This window comes from Arabidopsis thaliana, chromosome 5 (genome assembly GCF_000001735.4).
Source record: "Arabidopsis thaliana chromosome 5, partial sequence".
In the NCBI taxonomy this organism is placed as follows: Eukaryota; Viridiplantae; Streptophyta; class Magnoliopsida; order Brassicales; family Brassicaceae; genus Arabidopsis; species Arabidopsis thaliana.
The window spans coordinates 4,265,954-4,283,308 of NC_003076.8; the positions used below are offsets into that span (position 1 = coordinate 4,265,954).

General features: G+C 34.7%; 4 protein-coding genes across 7 annotated transcripts; 3 read left to right on the top strand and 1 right to left on the bottom strand.

Annotated features, from left to right (window-relative positions):
• The first annotated feature begins 1,502 nt into the window (after positions 1-1,502).
• Positions 1,503-5,111, top strand: PBS3 (Auxin-responsive GH3 family protein). Of its 3 annotated transcripts, none has more exons than NM_121335.4 (5): positions 1,503-1,639; positions 2,939-3,232; positions 3,316-3,417; positions 3,506-4,287; positions 4,384-5,111. In NM_121335.4, exons 2-5 carry the CDS (start codon positions 2,949-2,951, stop codon positions 4,941-4,943), a joined length of 1,728 nt encoding a protein of 575 aa, NP_196836.1. In that variant the 5' UTR covers positions 1,503-1,639; positions 2,939-2,948; the 3' UTR covers positions 4,944-5,111. The 3 variants fall into 3 exon arrangements, with proteins under 3 accessions (NP_196836.1, NP_001330075.1, NP_001330076.1); NM_001343268.1 differs by lacking the exon at positions 1,503-1,639 and adding an exon at positions 2,363-2,709 and having other exon boundaries at positions 4,384-5,098; NM_001343269.1 differs by lacking the exon at positions 1,503-1,639 and having other exon boundaries at positions 2,579-3,232.
• A 665-nt stretch (positions 5,112-5,776) lies between these two features.
• On the top strand, positions 5,777-8,721 carry Rap2.6L (uncharacterized protein). Its single transcript, NM_121336.4, has 2 exons — positions 5,777-6,524; positions 7,964-8,721. Exons 1-2 carry the CDS (start codon positions 6,431-6,433, stop codon positions 8,506-8,508), a joined length of 639 nt encoding a protein of 212 aa, NP_196837.1. The 5' UTR covers positions 5,777-6,430; the 3' UTR covers positions 8,509-8,721.
• A 2,871-nt stretch (positions 8,722-11,592) lies between these two features.
• AT5G13340 (arginine/glutamate-rich 1 protein) lies at positions 11,593-13,540 on the bottom strand. The gene is made up of 4 exons (NM_121337.3): positions 13,320-13,540; positions 12,903-13,022; positions 12,353-12,572; positions 11,593-12,249 (listed from the first exon to the last, which is right to left on the bottom strand). The coding sequence occupies exons 1-4, from the start codon at positions 13,442-13,444 to the stop codon at positions 11,986-11,988; spliced, it is 729 nt and encodes a 242-aa protein (NP_196838.1). The 5' UTR covers positions 13,445-13,540; the 3' UTR covers positions 11,593-11,985.
• A 275-nt stretch (positions 13,541-13,815) lies between these two features.
• Positions 13,816-16,442, top strand: AT5G13350 (Auxin-responsive GH3 family protein; the record flags this gene model as incomplete). Of its 2 annotated transcripts, NM_001343270.1 has the most annotated exons (6): positions 13,816-13,838; positions 13,915-14,220; positions 14,550-14,651; positions 14,727-14,867; positions 14,981-15,645; positions 15,769-16,442. In NM_001343270.1, 5 exons carry the CDS (start codon positions 13,931-13,933, stop codon positions 16,332-16,334), a joined length of 1,764 nt encoding a protein of 587 aa, NP_001318554.1. The 2 variants fall into 2 exon arrangements, with proteins under 2 accessions (NP_001318554.1, NP_196839.1); NM_121338.1 differs by lacking the exon at positions 13,816-13,838 and having other exon boundaries at positions 13,931-14,220; positions 15,769-16,334.
• Positions 16,443-17,355: the final 913 nt, after the last annotated feature.

Sequence of the window (17,355 nt, forward strand, 5' to 3'; positions counted from 1 at the left end):
CATTTCGCTAATTTGACATTTATGGTAGATACGTGTGTTTTTGGAAGGACACACCAAAATACTAGTAGACGAAGACACCAAACCCCACTTGGTGTGCATATCAAAGTCAGAAGATGGAGACTACTTGGAAGTTTATTTGATCAAAACTCGTGTTTGACGTTGTAGCTTATTAAGAAATGACTTTTAACTCTCAAGGTTTACCTGGAACATCGTTTTCTTTTTCCAGCGAATTTCTGGGCAAATATCCCTCCAGGCCCACACTTCATAAGCTCCATTAAATTATAAGTTTTTAATTTTATGTCAAACCCAAACCGTTTTGGTTGTCTTTAATCCGTTAAGAAATTTCAGGGCAACTAGAAGCAATCCATAAATATTATTACGATTACAAAATTTGCTTAAGAGGATTAATCAAAATATTTTTGTGAAAAATATTTCAAATATTAACTTTCATTACAAATAAAGGATTTTTACCCCCCAAAAAAAAAATAAAGTACTTTTATAATTAAACCAAAATATTATAATTACCTAATTATAAATGAATATTTTATGATTATCTTACATAAAAGATCGATGTTTACAAAACAAATCATTTTCAAAAGAAAAATAAGTACATTAAATAATAAGATCCCCTTTGATTTATGGTTTATTTAGAAAGTCAAAACGCGAAAATGTTCGAAAATATTATAAAGCCATTTATTCAGTAGATGTAATGTCTTATACGGCCCGAGAAGCGGATGCGTTCCGCGTAGCAATTGCTCGGGCTTGCATGGACGCTACTTAAATCGACACGATTCATACTATATTGTCTGTCAAATCGATAGCTCGTGGGACGTATCAGATTCATTAAGAGGCGATGGATGGCTTGTCCTTTCTCGCTAGAATATTGCCCTCCTCGGGTTAAAGAGCTACCACAGATAAATGTCACCCTACACACATAGTTCGAATATCTCTTTTGGGCAATAAAATGTCATATTTTGTCCTCTTTAGCTAGTGTGATTTTTGAGACATAATTGTAAAGATTTAATTAAGCTAATTGGCGTTCTAGATGAATGGTCATCCTTTGGTATTTAAGTAAGAAAATTCAAACTTTTAAAAATTTGATTTTTTTTTTTTCTTTGAATTATTTTTTTCTAGTTTGTACTAGTTTTTCTAGGCGATTTTTTTTAAAAAAAATCAATGGATGAATTTGTTTTGTTGCAAAATAAATAAATAAAAAAAAAAAAATATATGTAGTAGGGTTGCTGGAAAGATTATCATAAAATTAAATATTTAACAGTTTATGGAGAAAGAAGATAAAGAACGGAAGAGATTAACAAGAAAATAGTTTTGGTTTTTCCTTTTAGGGCATTTGTATCAATTGAAGACGAATGACAATGTTTGGTTTGGTTTGGTTTGGTAGAAGTAAAAAAACATATAGTACCGTTGGGCAGGATAAGACTAGACTACGATTGGAGCTTAAGCGAGAACCATATATAATATATCAGTGATACCATTGGATCGTACTATTGTCTTTGCTGTTGTATTATTGATCTTTATTTTTGGTTTTGTTTTTGTTTAATGCAATTTCAAAAATTTCCAAATCCTTTGTAATTAAATTGAGTGTACCAATCTGGAGAAAAGATACGAGACTCTGTTGCAGGTGAGTCTAAAGTCTCTTGCGTTCAATTTCATGTTCTTTTCTAATATTGAAACTTCGTTTGTAATTTCTAGTCTCCATCACTTTCATCACACGACTCACTCAACTAAATAAATAGTTTTTGTTGACTCCCATTGTAGAGTCTTTTGTGGTCTTTGTTGTTTATGAATTTAACTATATTTTTAATCATTTTCTTAATATTTATATTTGACTCGCAGCGTAGAGTCTTGTTGTGGTCTGGTCTTTGTGTATGAGTTTTATTTTTCTTGCGCGAAAGTTTTAACTTGTTTCGGAAGTACCAAATTTTGCAGAAGTTCCTTGTGGATTTCTCTGCGTTTTCCTGACTTCTCATGATTCATGAAACAGACACCAAAAGAAGAATAAAAAAACTGATAGTTGCATAATGTTGACTATTAAATAATCGACAAGATGATACTTGCTGAACAATTCGTCACAAGTTAAAACCCAAGGAACAAATAAATCGTCAAAAGTTATTTTAAACTAGATTACATACGCAAATTTTAATTTTATCACAATTTTGCATGGTACTAGTATACTGCATAATTGCATTTAAACTTTCAAAATTTGAAACCTAAGCTGGTATTACTTGTATTCCTCTACATATTACACATAATACTTATTTATTATATTAAGCTTACCAATGTCCTTTGAGTTATTTTACCAAAAAAAATAATGTTCTTTGAATTAGTTAAACTAATTTTCCATGAAACAGTTAGCTAATAAATATTTTCCATGAAGCCTTAGATCGATGTCAAAGTCTCACATCATGAAAGGTTCTCACAGACTCTACACGTTTTTTACTAAGCATTGCTTTGGAAATTTACGAAAGAACATTTTCCACGAAACCATATTTTCGACGAAATTACATTTTCCATGAATATGCCGACAAAAGAAAAACATTTTCCATGGATATTAGTTAAACAAACTATTTATCATCAGATGTCTATATTCCTATGTAATCAGCTAATTACTTCGCTCGTATATTAATCTATTCCTAGTTGTTGGAATACAAACAAAATGAAGCATTTGTGTGTCACACTTCACACGCTAAGGTCAGTATTCTATAATCAACTAAAACATTATCAAATTGTGTTACTCGGTCGAGACTTTTTATACAGTTAAAACATTGACCCAGACTCACGAACTGCCAAATCCATTTAATTAGTTAGGGTTTCTCTTGCTATATATAGAGCCAAGTGTTAACTCTGTTTTCATATCAACTATCAACTAATAACCAAACTATCCATTCTTTTCTTCTTATTTTTTCATATCAACTTAAAGAGAACCAAATATGAAGCCAATCTTCGATATCAACGAAACTTTTGAGAAGCAGCTGAAGGATTTAACTTCAAATGTGAAGTCTATACAAGACAACTTGTTAGAGGAGATCATCACACCCAACACCAAAACAGAGTACCTCCAACGTTTTCTCATCGATAGGTTCGACAAAGAGCTCTTCAAGAAAAACGTACCGATCGTGTCATATGAAGATATTAAGCCTTATCTCGACCGTGTCGTTAATGGAGAGTCATCCGATGTTATATCGGCCCGAACTATCACTGGATTCTTGCTAAGGTACATAAGAAGCTATCTCTATATAGTTTTATTAGGGTTCTTGTCAAAAACTATATGCTTACTTGTAGTGTTTTTTTTGGTAGTTCTGGAACTTCTGGAGGAGCACAAAAGATGATGCCATGGAACAACAAGTACTTGGACAATTTGACATTCATCTACGATCTTCGTATGCAAGTTATAACCAAGTAAGTGCAACATTTTTTCCTTATATTTTTGTAACGATTATTATTTGGATCAACCCATTGATAAAAACTCTCTTCTTGTTCTGTTTAGGCATGTGAAAGGTGTGGAAGAAGGAAAAGGGATGATGTTTCTTTTCACTAAACAAGAATCCATGACTCCTTCTGGCTTGCCTGCTCGAGTCGCAACCAGCAGCTATTTCAAGAGTGACTATTTCAAGAACCGTCCATCGAACTGGTATTACTCGTACACCAGCCCTGATGAAGTCATCTTATGCCCTAACAACACCGAAAGTCTATACTGCCATTTGCTCTGTGGCTTAGTCCAAAGAGACGAGGTTGTGAGGACGGGTTCCATCTTTGCTTCAGTCATGGTCCGAGCTATCGAGGTCCTTAAGAATTCTTGGGAGGAGTTGTGTTCAAACATCCGATCGGGCCATCTCAGTAACTGGGTCACAGACTTGGGTTGTCAAAACTCTGTTTCTTTGGTTCTTGGAGGGCCACGTCCTGAATTAGCAGACACTATTGAAGAAATATGCAACCAAAATTCTTGGAAAGGTATAGTCAAAAGACTTTGGCCAAACACCAAATATATCGAAACCGTTGTCACTGGTTCAATGGGACAGTACGTTCCCATGTTGAACTACTATTGTAACGACTTGCCTCTCGTTTCAACAACTTACGGTTCTTCGGAGACTACCTTTGGGATCAATCTAGATCCTCTGTGCAAACCTGAAGATGTTTCTTACACTTTCATGCCCAACATGTCTTACTTTGAGTTCATACCAATGGATGGAGGAGACAAGAACGATGTGGTTGACCTAGAAGATGTGAAACTTGGGTGCACTTATGAACCCGTTGTCACAAATTTCGCTGGTGAGCTTAAAAACATCGATCATGAATTCAATAAAATGCATACTTTTTTCTACATGGTTTAACTAATGTTTGTGAAAATGTTTTTTTTTTCTTCAGGCTTGTATAGGATGAGAGTGGGAGATATTGTTTTGGTGACTGGTTTCTACAACAACGCGCCTCAGTTTAAGTTTGTAAGAAGAGAAAACGTCGTCTTAAGCATCGATTCCGATAAAACTAACGAAGAAGATCTGTTTAAGGCTGTGAGTCAAGCGAAGCTCGTACTCGAGTCATCAGGTCTCGATCTGAAAGACTTCACCAGTTATGCTGACACCTCAACATTTCCAGGTCACTACGTGGTTTACTTGGAAGTAGATACCAAAGAGGGAGAGGAGAAGGAGACGGCACAGTTTGAGCTCGATGAAGAGGCACTCTCCACGTGTTGTTTGGTAATGGAGGAGTCGCTTGATAATGTTTACAAGAGATGTCGATTCAAAGACGGATCGATCGGGCCTCTCGAGATAAGAGTGGTGCGTCAAGGAACGTTTGATTCTCTCATGGACTTCTTCATCTCACAAGGTGCTTCCACCGGTCAATACAAGACTCCTAGATGCATTAAGTCAGGGAAAGCCTTGCAAGTATTGGAGACATGTGTGGTAGCCAAATTCTTCAGTATTTGATTGTTCTTCCTTGGTTTTATATAGGTTCAAGTGATTTGTCTTCTTTTTTTTTCCATAAAGGGTTTGGTTCAATTGATTTGTTGTGATTTGAGAGTGTACTAATTTGTCTGAATGTTTGTTTATATTTTTTTAATATATATATTTGATTCAGTCTTTATCTGATTTTCCTCTTTAAACGGAAAACACCATTGAGAATTTCCGAGTCTTTACTCAGAAACAGAGTATTTTATTCCATTGAACTGAAGTTGGCAAAGACTTGGAAGATGGCCAAACAACTTTGAGATGAAACCAAACCCTTCGTTACACTTCACCACCCTGAGCCATGAGTCCATGACTAACAACAAGTACCAAAATAACAATCCGGTTTCGTTTTCTTTCGGTTCGTGTGTTTTTCAAAAACCAGGTAAACCATGTGTAGTTTGGTTTTGTTTTGGTTATGATGATTTTAGCATAATTTTAGTAGAGTGTCCAAAACACAAAATTTTATATGCAGTTTAGTACCTGACTAATCTTGCAGCTTTTAGAAAAATAATTGCAACTTTGCAAAATTCTCTCCAAGCAAAAGAAAAGATTGGACTCGTCAATAGAAGCAGGCCCGGTCCAAAAGGTGGTACATACAGGCGACGGCCCAAAGGCCCAATTTATCCGGAATTAATATAAAATATGGTTAACTGTAAATATATGATTTTCAAATGGATACACTCATACAAGCTTTGATTCCTAAAATTAGATTACAAAAATTATTTTTCGTACTTTGCTGCATATATAATAATTGATTTGTACATAACAAATCAATTATACGATCGAATTTCAAAATTTTAATAGATAATATACTGGAACAAATACATATACAAATATACCAATAAAAATAAAACTGACCCAATTAGTTTATTTTATTTTTTAGTAAAAAAACAGATGAAAAATTAGAAATGTTGGGTCCGCACTCATTCCTTATTTGTGCATAACACTGCTGCCAAAACATGCGAAGCTAATAAGCTCCCAAAAAAGTTTAAAGATTGAGAAAAAGAAAAAGAGAACTATGAACTCAAAGAACGGTCCTACCCCGCACCATTCCAAAGATTTTAATTAATATTTTTATCATCTATTTTTTCTTGTAGATCCTTCTCTTTATAAAACCCTTTTGTCACCTCTTCTTTCCTCATAACATCACATCATAGCCTAAACCAAAGAAAACCCTTATTTGCGATCCCCACTTGTTGTTCATCACCAAGCCAAGCTCCATGTCCTAGTCACTCCACAGATTCCCTATCATCATCAATTCGTTTCAAACTTAGTTCCTTTCAAAGTCTTGTACATATATACACACACACCTATTATTCTCTTGGTGTGTTTGTGTGTTACATATACGTGTGAGTACATACTTTGTTGTAAAAGTGGATCGGAGGTATGGAAAGGGACCGGTTCCACCGGAAACATCGGCGGCGGCGGATGATAATTCGTCTTGGAACGAGACTGATGTCACCGCCATGGTCTCCGCTCTCAGCCGTGTCATAGAGAATCCGACAGACCCGCCGGTCAAACAAGAGCTTGATAAATCGGATCAACATCAACCAGACCAAGGTAACTAATACAATAATTATATCTTGATCATATGACAGCTTAATTGTTTTTAGCTAGTTGATGTAACTTTGTTATAATAAGTTACACACTAACTAAAGACTTACTATTAATAACCCTTTGTCGAATTTTTCTTTCTTAATTATTATATTTGGGAAAAAAGGAATTTGTGTAGGTTAGAATTCAAGTTCAAGTTCAATGCATCTTTCATTTAATTTACTTTCCGTAAAGAACTTTCCTTCTTGTTTTTGAATTGAACCACCGATCAGCATACAACGTGTCTATCCTCTTTTTTAATATATACATCTAGATTTGATTTTTGTTTGTTTGTTTGTTTGTTTCAAAGTACAAGTTAGATAATATTTTATTGACTCCATGTCTTAAGTCGTCAAACATATATACATATGGCTTCTTACCTAACTGATTAGAGTAATTTTGACCACGCATGTTCCTTTTGTTCATTTTGAAAATTTAGTTATCTTAGATATCATTCTCTATCAACTTTATGGTTGTCCTTTTATCAATATTTTGAAGTATTTCTTTCCACATGATTAACTCGTTTTTAAGCTTCGTTAGTTAGAAGCCAAAATATGTCAAAATGACACATACGCATGGTCTTTATCAAAACTCATGACGAATTAGTTTTAATTATCCTTTTATTTCATTTACACTTTTTATTATTTGAATGCTAAGTTAATCATATGTAGAAACAAAAATCCAGTTATTCTTTCTAGCTAGATACCGTAACTTTTATTTTTGGGACAAAACATTGAATTGACGAGGATTTCTTTTGAGTTTTGAGAATGAATCTTCAATTGTTTAACCAAATATATATGTTTTGCTCAGTATTATTAGTTTATTTGTGTGAATTTTGATATGTCAATATGTAGCTGCTTGACTTTCTGAATATTTCGCTGGTCTGACAGAAAAAAAGAAGAAGAATATTTCGTTGCTTAAAACTGATAAAAGTAATAAATATAGCAATGAATCAATTATTCAACTGGATTGACTCTATTAATAGGAACAGCTTTATAGAAAAATTGTATATATGATTCAAGCTTTGATTTTCGGTTCAGTCCAAATGTCTAGTAATTACAGAAAATGTAAACCACATACTTGAACTTCAGGTTTGATTGCCTGTATATATATTTGATTCCATCAAAACTAAAAAGTTAAAAATGTAATTTTATGAGAGGAATAGTATATAGTCTATCGTGCAAAGTTAAGTAATCCACATAGTTGATACGTTTTAAGTATTATTGTATGCATCATCTTTAGTTAAATCCTTCATTCTTTTCGTCTAAATCATATATATTAAACAATTATTCTCTTGCTATAACCAATCGTTGAAATCCCACGTAGCAATAATTCTTCTCATGCATGTAGAATTGCACATGCAATATGTAATTTTTGTTTTAATTTCTTGTTTCATGTTCTTCAAGATCAACCAAGAAGAAGACACTATAGAGGCGTAAGGCAGAGACCATGGGGTAAATGGGCGGCAGAAATCCGCGATCCAAAGAAAGCAGCCCGTGTCTGGCTCGGGACTTTCGAGACGGCAGAGGAAGCTGCTTTAGCCTATGACCGAGCTGCCCTCAAATTCAAAGGCACCAAGGCTAAACTGAACTTCCCTGAACGGGTCCAAGGCCCTACTACCACCACAACCATTTCTCATGCACCAAGAGGAGTTAGTGAATCCATGAACTCACCTCCTCCTCGACCTGGTCCACCTTCAACTACTACTACTTCGTGGCCAATGACTTATAACCAGGACATACTTCAATACGCTCAGTTGCTTACGAGTAACAATGAGGTTGATTTATCATACTACACGTCGACTCTCTTCAGTCAACCTTTTTCAACGCCTTCTTCATCTTCTTCTTCCTCCCAACAGACGCAGCAACAGCAGCTACAACAACAACAACAGCAGCGTGAAGAAGAAGAGAAGAATTATGGTTACAATTATTATAACTACCCAAGAGAATAATCTAATTATTATTGTTGGTCGAATCAGTTTTATAAATAGCTATCATAGTTTCATTTTTGGTTTCCGTAACCTTTGTTGCATGGAAAATATGAATGAACGAGGGACATGTGTAACAATTTGTTTGTGTTTCGTAAATGTTAGTTGTATTTGGATTTGCTGAAGTTTGATTTTCTGAGCATAAATCATTTGACGGTCATTCATGAGACATAAATTGACTCTTTAGAGCTAACCAGATATGAGTAATTAAACATAATCCAAAACTAGATTTCAACTATGCGGAACCTTGACAATATAGCGGCAACCCATACACAAACCTCTATCATCGACAACCTCAACGAACACGTACGAACCACAATACACCGTTTATTTACCGTCGGATATATCCAATTGCAAGCAACAATCCTAATTTACTATAAATATATATATATATATATATATATAATAAATTACGTAGACTAAATTCAAACAAAAATAAACGTGCAGATCTTGTTTAACAAAAATAAATAAATACACTAATTTACTTAGACTAAACAGCTTGTTTGCATCAAACTAAAGTAATAAAACATCAAAAATAGGGAAATAATTAGTAATGCAGTATCCTTCCCCATACTTATATCTTTTCTAATCTATGAGCAAATCATTAACCAAATTTGGGTGATACTATTATTCCATAAACATCAAAATATCAAAAGAAAAGAGAAAGCAAAAATCAAAGTACAAAAAGATTGAGGGGAATGTTACTCGAGCTTTAGTCGTGGTCCCTCTCAATATAGTCGCATAGATTAAAATTTTCTTCTTTTATTTTTTTTTGCTCTCTTTTTTTCACGTGCAGTTCTTTTCAATTTTTATATAATGAAATATTGCAGGAGCTTGAAAGTTCTATACGAAAATTAAACGCCGGTGCACGAGATATTACTCGGATATTAAGAACTGGGACACTTGTTTAATCTGAATTAGATAAAAATAAGTTTCATTTCTTCTATAGGTATCGGCCTATATCATCAAACATGAGGACTCGGTTTCGGAAAAGTCAAAGTGTTTGGTATACTATTTAATAATACATCGTATAAGAAAAAAGATGGATAAGCATTGACTACAAGTGGTTAACAAAAATTCTTTGAAGTTTAAGTGTCCTAAGAAAAAAAAAAAAAAAAAAAAGCCAAGTGTGCTCAAACAATCACAGATGATCACTACGAATATCGCAATCACTAATGATTTAAAGAACAAAAAACGTTTTCAGCTAAAAATATCGCAATCCCAAAACCAAAAGTGTTATTTGATCTTACAAAATAATGAGACTTATCTGTCCACATATTTATGTGTCTTTTTTAGAAACGAATTTGTGTGCATGCATCAAATCGTACTCGATTATATTTGTTTGTGGTTTATGTTTCTTCCTCTTATTATTATTAATTGTTGATACATGTGACTATGGGAGAGTAGGACAAGCAAACTTGGTCTTCAGATTTAGATCGATCTTACCCCACCAAAGATAGTACTTTAAGCACCGTGTATCTTTCATTATTGTATCTCGAGTTTGATTGGCCTTCCCTCGTGATCGTCTCAGAATAGTTTCTGCAATATATTCCATATTACTTTTTTACAAAAAAATATTCCATATTACTTACAGTTCATTTTATCAAATAATACTAAAAAATACATACATGTTCATGGATTTAAATTCAAAATTTTTTGGTTAATAAAAAAATAATATACATGCATCTATATGTATGTCTAGTCATATTTTGTGTGGCTTTTAACATTGTTTGGGTTGGTCTATTCAGAGATCTGGGTGGATTATCAATGAAAAGGCATCAGTTCAGGGAAAAAAAAATAAGATCTGGGTGGGTTGATAATTGAAAGTTTGAAACTATATTAATATGCACATTCATAAAATGAGATTAGATGAGATGATGTAGAAAGATAAGTAAAAGATAGTAAAGAGCTTTCTTCTACAGAGTTACGCATGCGCAAAGGCAAAGGGAAACTGGGTCCCATCCCACTTAGTTACGTCAAGTGTGTTATTTCGAGGGCCATCTTCCAGATCCCATGACCTAGTCTTTTCATCTGTCAATCCCAATATCGATCTTTACCATTTCTGATTTTTTTCTATTCTTTATTACTCTGACTTCTTAAGTAATTAAGTTTTAGCTATACGACACAAACTTTCAGAAAGACAAAAATACTCTATTTTCTATATATATATATTAAAAAATAGTCTGCTATAGTACTATTGTACTAGAGTAGTAAACCTAATTCATAATTAAAAATTAATTTAAGAATGAGTGTATTCAGATTTTATTTTTTTATTTTCTGATAAAAACAACTTATATTCTGAAAACATGAGAATTAGCAAATGATATAAACGGATAGAAGTTGAAAAGATAGATATGAAGTTCTGAATCTATTATTATTTGAAGATTTTATGTTAAGCTATTTTCAAAAAATCCTTCTTTGATATTGACTTGGACGTACGGTATCTCTGACAAGCGAGACTTTTAGCATGCTTTCGGCTTCGAAGATTCAAATATTGCGGCTGCTTTGCTTTGATTCCGCTGAGAGTGGAACTCCCCCCAGATAACAATGATGATCTTCGCATGCACATGAAGATCGCAACTCTTATGTGTGAATAGATTTCGATATACACTATATTCATTTACGTGCATCTTTAATTTATCTCATATATTCATCCTTTGTGGGGTATGTTCGTAGACTCGTAGCAATCAAAACATTAGGGTAAAATGTTATCAGTAGTAATGAGTTTATAATGTGGTCCCAACTCCCAATTGCAGACTTTAAAAATTATTTTTTTCAGACTTGAACTGCACAATTTAGAAAACTAAATGTTACCTCTATCTATTTGTTTAAGTTTTATGGTTTATTCTTAAAACTCAAAAGAATGCTTTGTGTATTTTGTATAGTTTCTCTTTGTCAATGCTTATATGTATTTAAAATACATGAGAAGAGGAATTAGCTCATAGAAGTGTCAAAGTCTTCTTACATAGTATATAGCTTACTCAATTTCTAAAACTTTTGTCAAGTTTTGTAATAGACATTCTGATTTCTAGAAAGTATATATACTGTGCATTTTCTAAACTTCTGGTATTATAAAACAAAAAAATCGATAAAACAAATCATATTATCAGATTTTTAACAACATGCAACTTTTTCTAAGTAAACTAACAAAAAAAAGAAATTACAATTATTCCTCACATGTTAAAACAGGCTTTTGATCAGGTCCGGCCCAACCCGCCAGCCCAAAGCCCGCCAGAGCTATTATCAAACTTTACCAAACTGATAGATGCTTCTTTCCAAAGATTAACTAACATAGTGAAGCAACAAGCTCTATGAAGGGTCAGCTAGAGAATGTTGTCTGTGCTTACTTGGATGAGTCAACTCCTCAACTGTATCTTCCTATTCTCTGATACAAGAAGTCAAAAGTTTCTTCAGACTTTGCCTTCATCAATGTTTCTTTAATTATAAACCCATGCCGAAATGCAGCTTGGATCGTGATCTGTTTCCATTTGATAGCTTGCTGGAGTTTCTAATCTCTTCTTCTTCTTCCAGCTTCTTTCTCCTTGCAGCCTCCTCCTTCTGTCTCTGCAGGAGCTCCAATTCTCGATACCTTTCCTCTTCTTTACGTTGAAGTTCCATTGCTTCTCGCCTTTGAGATTCTTCAACCCTCCTACTATTTTCTTCTAACATCTTATCCAGCTCTTCTCTTTCTCTCCTAGCTTGTTCCTTTTAATTAATTTCCAAACTTTTTAGTTTCAGCAAGTATTCCAAAGCCAGAAAACCAAACAAATAGAGCGGCAAAATTGAACAAACAACTAGCTAGACTTACTTCTTTTCTTCTTGCCTCGTTTAGAGCAGCTTCTTTTTCTTTCTTCAGCTGTATTTCCACGTCAAGAAACATCTTCTCATAAGCTTCCTTTGTCCGTCTTTCAATTTCTTCTTTAACTTCTTCGGTTTTCATCCTTTCCTCTACATTTTTCCTTACTGCTTCCTCAATCCGCTGTGCAGTCTCTTCTTCTAGTCGCTTGAGCTCCGCCTCATGCTGCAATCTACATTTAGTAAGGGAAAAAAGATTTAGAAAGAAGATAAGACTGATAACACTAGCCAATAAAAACTTTTCAAGATCATATAAACGCACAAATTGATCAGTTATTCTTCTATTCATGTCCAAACAGTATTCAATTTAGATAAGGAAACAAAGAGGTTGATCAACAATCACAGAGGCGATAATTCAAGAAATGTATTTTTGCCCTTTCGTGCATGTCAACTTGCTCACTAGCAAAATACATTCCCCTAATGTGGAAAACTATATTGCTTCATACACAAAATAATAAAGTATAATACAATCTGAAAGACAAAGACAATGTTTAATCAATTACCTTGCCTTGTCTTCCTGTTCTTTCTTCACTTCAATCGCAATTCTATGCTCGGAAGGAGACAATGAACTACTTCTATCCCTTTGGTGTTGCCTTGGTGCAGGAGATCTGCTCTTCTTATGCCTACAAAAATTGGAAACCTACTCTTATGAAAATGTGTTGAACTAAAGCAGCTCCTTCTTCACTAGCAGCTGGACATCGAACATTAATGTCCATAGAAATTCGTTTGCAAAACAGCAACGATCCAAAGTGAAGTAACAAATTTGAAATTTGTTCTCGACAAAATCGCTAAACCCTAAACCTATTCTCTAAGCCCTAATCCTATTCTCTAATCCCAAGTATCTAAACGTAATTCCCCCACATCACCATAAGATACGAGATTCGATTTCTCCACATTAAGCAAGGAAGATTGTTGCAGACCTTGATGTGTAGGGTGAGCGGCTGCGGTCGCGCCTGGTACGACGGCTGCTACGATGAGTCACAGGCGAGCGAGAGTACCGTCGGCGGTGAGACGGCGACCTAGATCGCGAGTCGTTTCGAGCCATTTTCACCACCGCAATTATTTGATTGGTCAAATTGATTTCTCTCTTTCGGAGCTTTTTTATGCGACTGCTCTCGTACGATTTATCGATCGGTTCAATATTTTGTTAACCGGACAGACGCAAGTTGAACCGACCTTGTTTGCGGTTTAATTCAAAAAAAAATTATCCTAATTAATTAGGGTTAATGAATAAATTTATCTTTCTAAAAATGGGATTTTCTTTACTTATGCTTTGTCAGTTAATTCTATTTATGGAAATAAGAACAAATCATACGGCAACGAACATATCGTCACACCACACCATTTGACTGACTGCTTTTTCTAATCTCTCCTTACAAAGCTTTCAAGCATAGAAAGACACAGGCCAAAGCTCATCCATCCACCTCGCCAGAACAAAGGTTTGCTTGCTCTTCACTCTTTTGTAAACAATTTCGTGATACGACTTAGAAGGTTTTTTTTTTTTGTTGTTGGCAGACAATCAAAAGCAAGCATGTTGCCAAAGTTTGATCTAACAGACCCAAAAGCTAGCCTGTCTCTTCTTGAGGATGTGACCACCAACGTAACGCAGATTCAAGATTCCATCTTGGAAGCAGTACTTTCACGTAATGCTCATACCGAGTATCTTAAAGGTTTCCTCAACGGTCAAGTTGATAAGCAAACCTTCAAGAAGAACGTACCCATTGTGACCTATGAAGATATTAAGCCTTACATCAATCGTATCGCTAATGGAGAGGCGTCTGATCTCATCTGTGATCGACCCATCAGTTTACTTGTGATGAGGTGCCTTCAAAACGATCCGCCTTTTTTTTTGGATCTGTGCAGGATAACCAAAATAATTTCAAAGCTTTGTATATGCAAGATCTGGAGGGATATAGACAAATTTATAGATTAGAGAATTTCCAGAAGAGACTTGGAATCTTGGCTTATATATCATAAAATGAGATTGACACACATGCACATGGAGTTTCATAAGTCCGTCCACTTGTTTACAAAAAAGATTAATATAGGAAATTTGGTTTGAAACTTGTTGATACTTGAGTCGTTAATCTTTAATGATGTACATTAAAATTGAAGTGAAGAATATATAACGGAAGTTAAATGTTTTGCAGCTCTGGTACTACAGCAGGAATTCAAAATTTGATTCCTTTGACAACAGAGGATGGGGAACAGAGGATTATGTTTGGATCTCTCTATAGATCTTTACTCTATAAGTAAATATTTCTAAACTCCAACGTGGGTTTGTTTTATTGATGTGATACCAAAAGAAACATTCATTGTAATTGCAGGTACGTCGAGGGGATTAGAGAAGGAAAGTCTCTCACGTTCTATTTCGTGAACCCTGAAAGAGAGACTGCCTCTGGGATACTGATCAGGACTATGATAACTTGTATTTTGAAAAGCGTAAACAAAACCAACTCATCTCTTTGGTAAATTAACAAAAACTTTTTCCCCACGTTACATTACACAATTCACTTTTTTGTGAACATGCTCATTGGTGCTTACTACTGTTTGTTTTTCGTGTTTGTTATATTACTTGCAGGGATAGATTACAGATAAGCCCGCATGAAATTTCTACTTGTGAAGACACTACTCAGAGCATGTACTGTCAATTGCTTTGTGGGCTTCTACAACGAGATAATGTAGCTCGCCTCGGTGCACCCTTTGCTTCTGTCTTCATCAGAGTAATCAAGTACTTGGAAGGTCATTGGCAAGAGTTATGCTCAAACATAAGGACTGGCCGTCTCAGTGACTGGATCACAGACCCTCAATGTGTCTCAGGGATTAGTAAGTTCCTCACCGCTCCAAATCCGGACCTAGCGAGCCTTATCGAGCAAGAATGCAGTAAAACCTCATGGGAGGCAATAGTGAAGAGACTTTGGCCAAAAGCAAAATGCGTCGAAGCCGTCGTTACAGGCTCCATGGCACAGTACATTCCGTTGCTGGAATTCTATGGCGGTGGTCTTCCGTTGATTTCATCGTGGTATGGCAGCTCTGAATGTTTCATGGGTGTCAATGTCAATCCTCTGTGCAAGCCTAGCGATGTGTCGTACACCATCATCCCATCTATGGCGTACTTCGAGTTCTTAGAGGTCAAGAAAGACCAACAAGAAGCTGGTCTTGATCCCATAGAGAACCATGTGGTCGTCGATCTTGTCGATGTTAAAATTGGCCATGATTATGAACCTGTCGTCACAACGTTTTCTGGTAAGTATTTGTTGCAGAGTCTTTGCTTAGAGAAAATGATAGAAAGACAAAATAATCATTTTAATTGTTTTCTTAATGTGTAACAAAAAATGTCTCTCTCAAGATCTCCATATGGTTTGACAGGTCTGTATAGGTACCGTGTGGGTGATCTTTTAAGAGTTACTGGTTTCTACAACAATTCACCACATTTCCGTTTCGTGGGAAGACAGAAAGTTGTTCTGAGCCTCCACATGGCCAATACATACGAAGAAGACCTCCTTAAGGCAGTGACAAACGCAAAGCTCCTGCTCGAGCCACATGACCTGATGCTAATGGAGTTCACTAGCCGTGTGGATTCGTCCTCGTTTGTAGGACACTATGTGCTCTATTGGGAACTTGGGAGCAAAGTCAAGGACGCCAAGCTCGAACCTAACCGCGATGTTATGGAAGAATGTTGCTTCACCGTTGAGAAGTATCTGGACCCTCTCTATAGACAAGAACGAAGAAAAGATAAGAACATTGGACCTCTTGAGATTAAGGTTGTTAAGCCTGGCGCCTTCGACGAACTCATGAATTTCTTTCTGTCTCGAGGCTCTTCTGTGAGTCAGTACAAGACGCCGAGGTCGGTGAAGACTGAAGAAGCCGTCAAGATATTGGAGGCCAACGTTGTTTCCGAGTTTCTTAGTCAGGAAACTCCGCCGTGGGGATAAAACCCCGTCATTTTCTCTTTTTTTTACTTGAGGGCAGCAGATAGTTTAGAAAACTTTTCTTGATTTTTTTAATTACTAAATTAGTCTTCCATATCATAATCTAAAAATTCCTTTTAATGTTTGGACAAATACTGGAAGTTCCAATATCCCTAACCTTAAATCTATATCAAAGGTAGTTGTAATTCGGATTCGGAAAAATCCAGATTTGTACTTTAATTGTGCACAAACCTTATTATTATATATAATTAAAAATTAGGAATTTTGTAGACTACATTTTTATGTGTACTTATTTTAAAAAATAACATGTGTTGAATTTTCAGTGTTAAAAAAAACATGTGTTGAATTTTTTGGAAATTGTCTTTTTCTTTTAATGCCTAAAGTCAAATATGTATCACCAATCCGTTTCACGGTCATTTCCCGTAGATCAGTCCAAATTTTAAATTACTAGTCAAAAATTTGTTACTTTAGACATTCAACTATTTTAAAGACTACAAAATGTCTGATTACAAAAACAAATCCATTCACTCATTTTATCTTACAACAAAATACCAAACTAGTCAAAATTTTGTTTTTATAAACATTCAACTATTTTAAAGACTAGTTTTTCTCATTGTCTTTTTTTACGTAGTTGTCTGATAAAAAAACAAATCCATTTACTCATTTTGTCTACAAATGGATACCAAACTAATATGAGTTCAAATTATGAATCTTATACCAATTTTTTATTTTACAAATATTACTCTGTACATGTGATTCTGAGTTTAAATATATATGACCAAAACTACAAAAATAATCTATATTAAATTAAATTTAATTAAAACGTACTTTCTAAAATAAGAAATCTCGTATGTATGTGCGGATCAAATCGAGTTTGAAATTATATTTTCACCTATAATACATTATATTTATGTTGTGATTCAATTTGATTTTTTTTTTAAATTACATTTTTACAGAAAAATGTTTCTATAAGTGTCCAATGATATCCATAGCATCTTTCCTGAAATTGGGATACCATAATCTT

Excerpts from the sequence above, each read along its gene's own strand:
- PBS3 (NM_001343268.1), top strand. The coding sequence starts at position 2,675 with ATGAAGCATTTGTGTGTCACACTTCACACGCTAAG. Across the intron at positions 3,418-3,505 it reads CGTATGCAAGTTATAACCAA|GCATGTGAAAGGTGTGGAAG; the intron begins GTAAGTGCAACA and ends TGTTCTGTTTAG. Across the intron at positions 4,288-4,383 it reads CGTTGTCACAAATTTCGCTG|GCTTGTATAGGATGAGAGTG; the intron begins GTGAGCTTAAAA and ends TTTTTTCTTCAG.
- Rap2.6L (NM_121336.4), top strand. The coding sequence starts at position 6,431 with ATGGTCTCCGCTCTCAGCCGTGTCATAGAGAATCCGACAGACCCGCCG. Across the intron at positions 6,525-7,963 it reads TCAACATCAACCAGACCAAG|ATCAACCAAGAAGAAGACAC; the intron begins GTAACTAATACA and ends ATGTTCTTCAAG.
- AT5G13340 (NM_121337.3), bottom strand. The coding sequence starts at position 13,444 with ATGGCTCGAAACGACTCGCGATCTAGGTCGCCGTCTCACCGCCGACGG. Across the intron at positions 13,023-13,319 it reads CGCTCACCCTACACATCAAG|GCATAAGAAGAGCAGATCTC; the intron begins GTCTGCAACAAT and ends CAATTTTTGTAG. Across the intron at positions 12,250-12,352 it reads ACGAGGCAAGAAGAAAAGAA|GAACAAGCTAGGAGAGAAAG; the intron begins GTAAGTCTAGCT and ends ATTAATTAAAAG.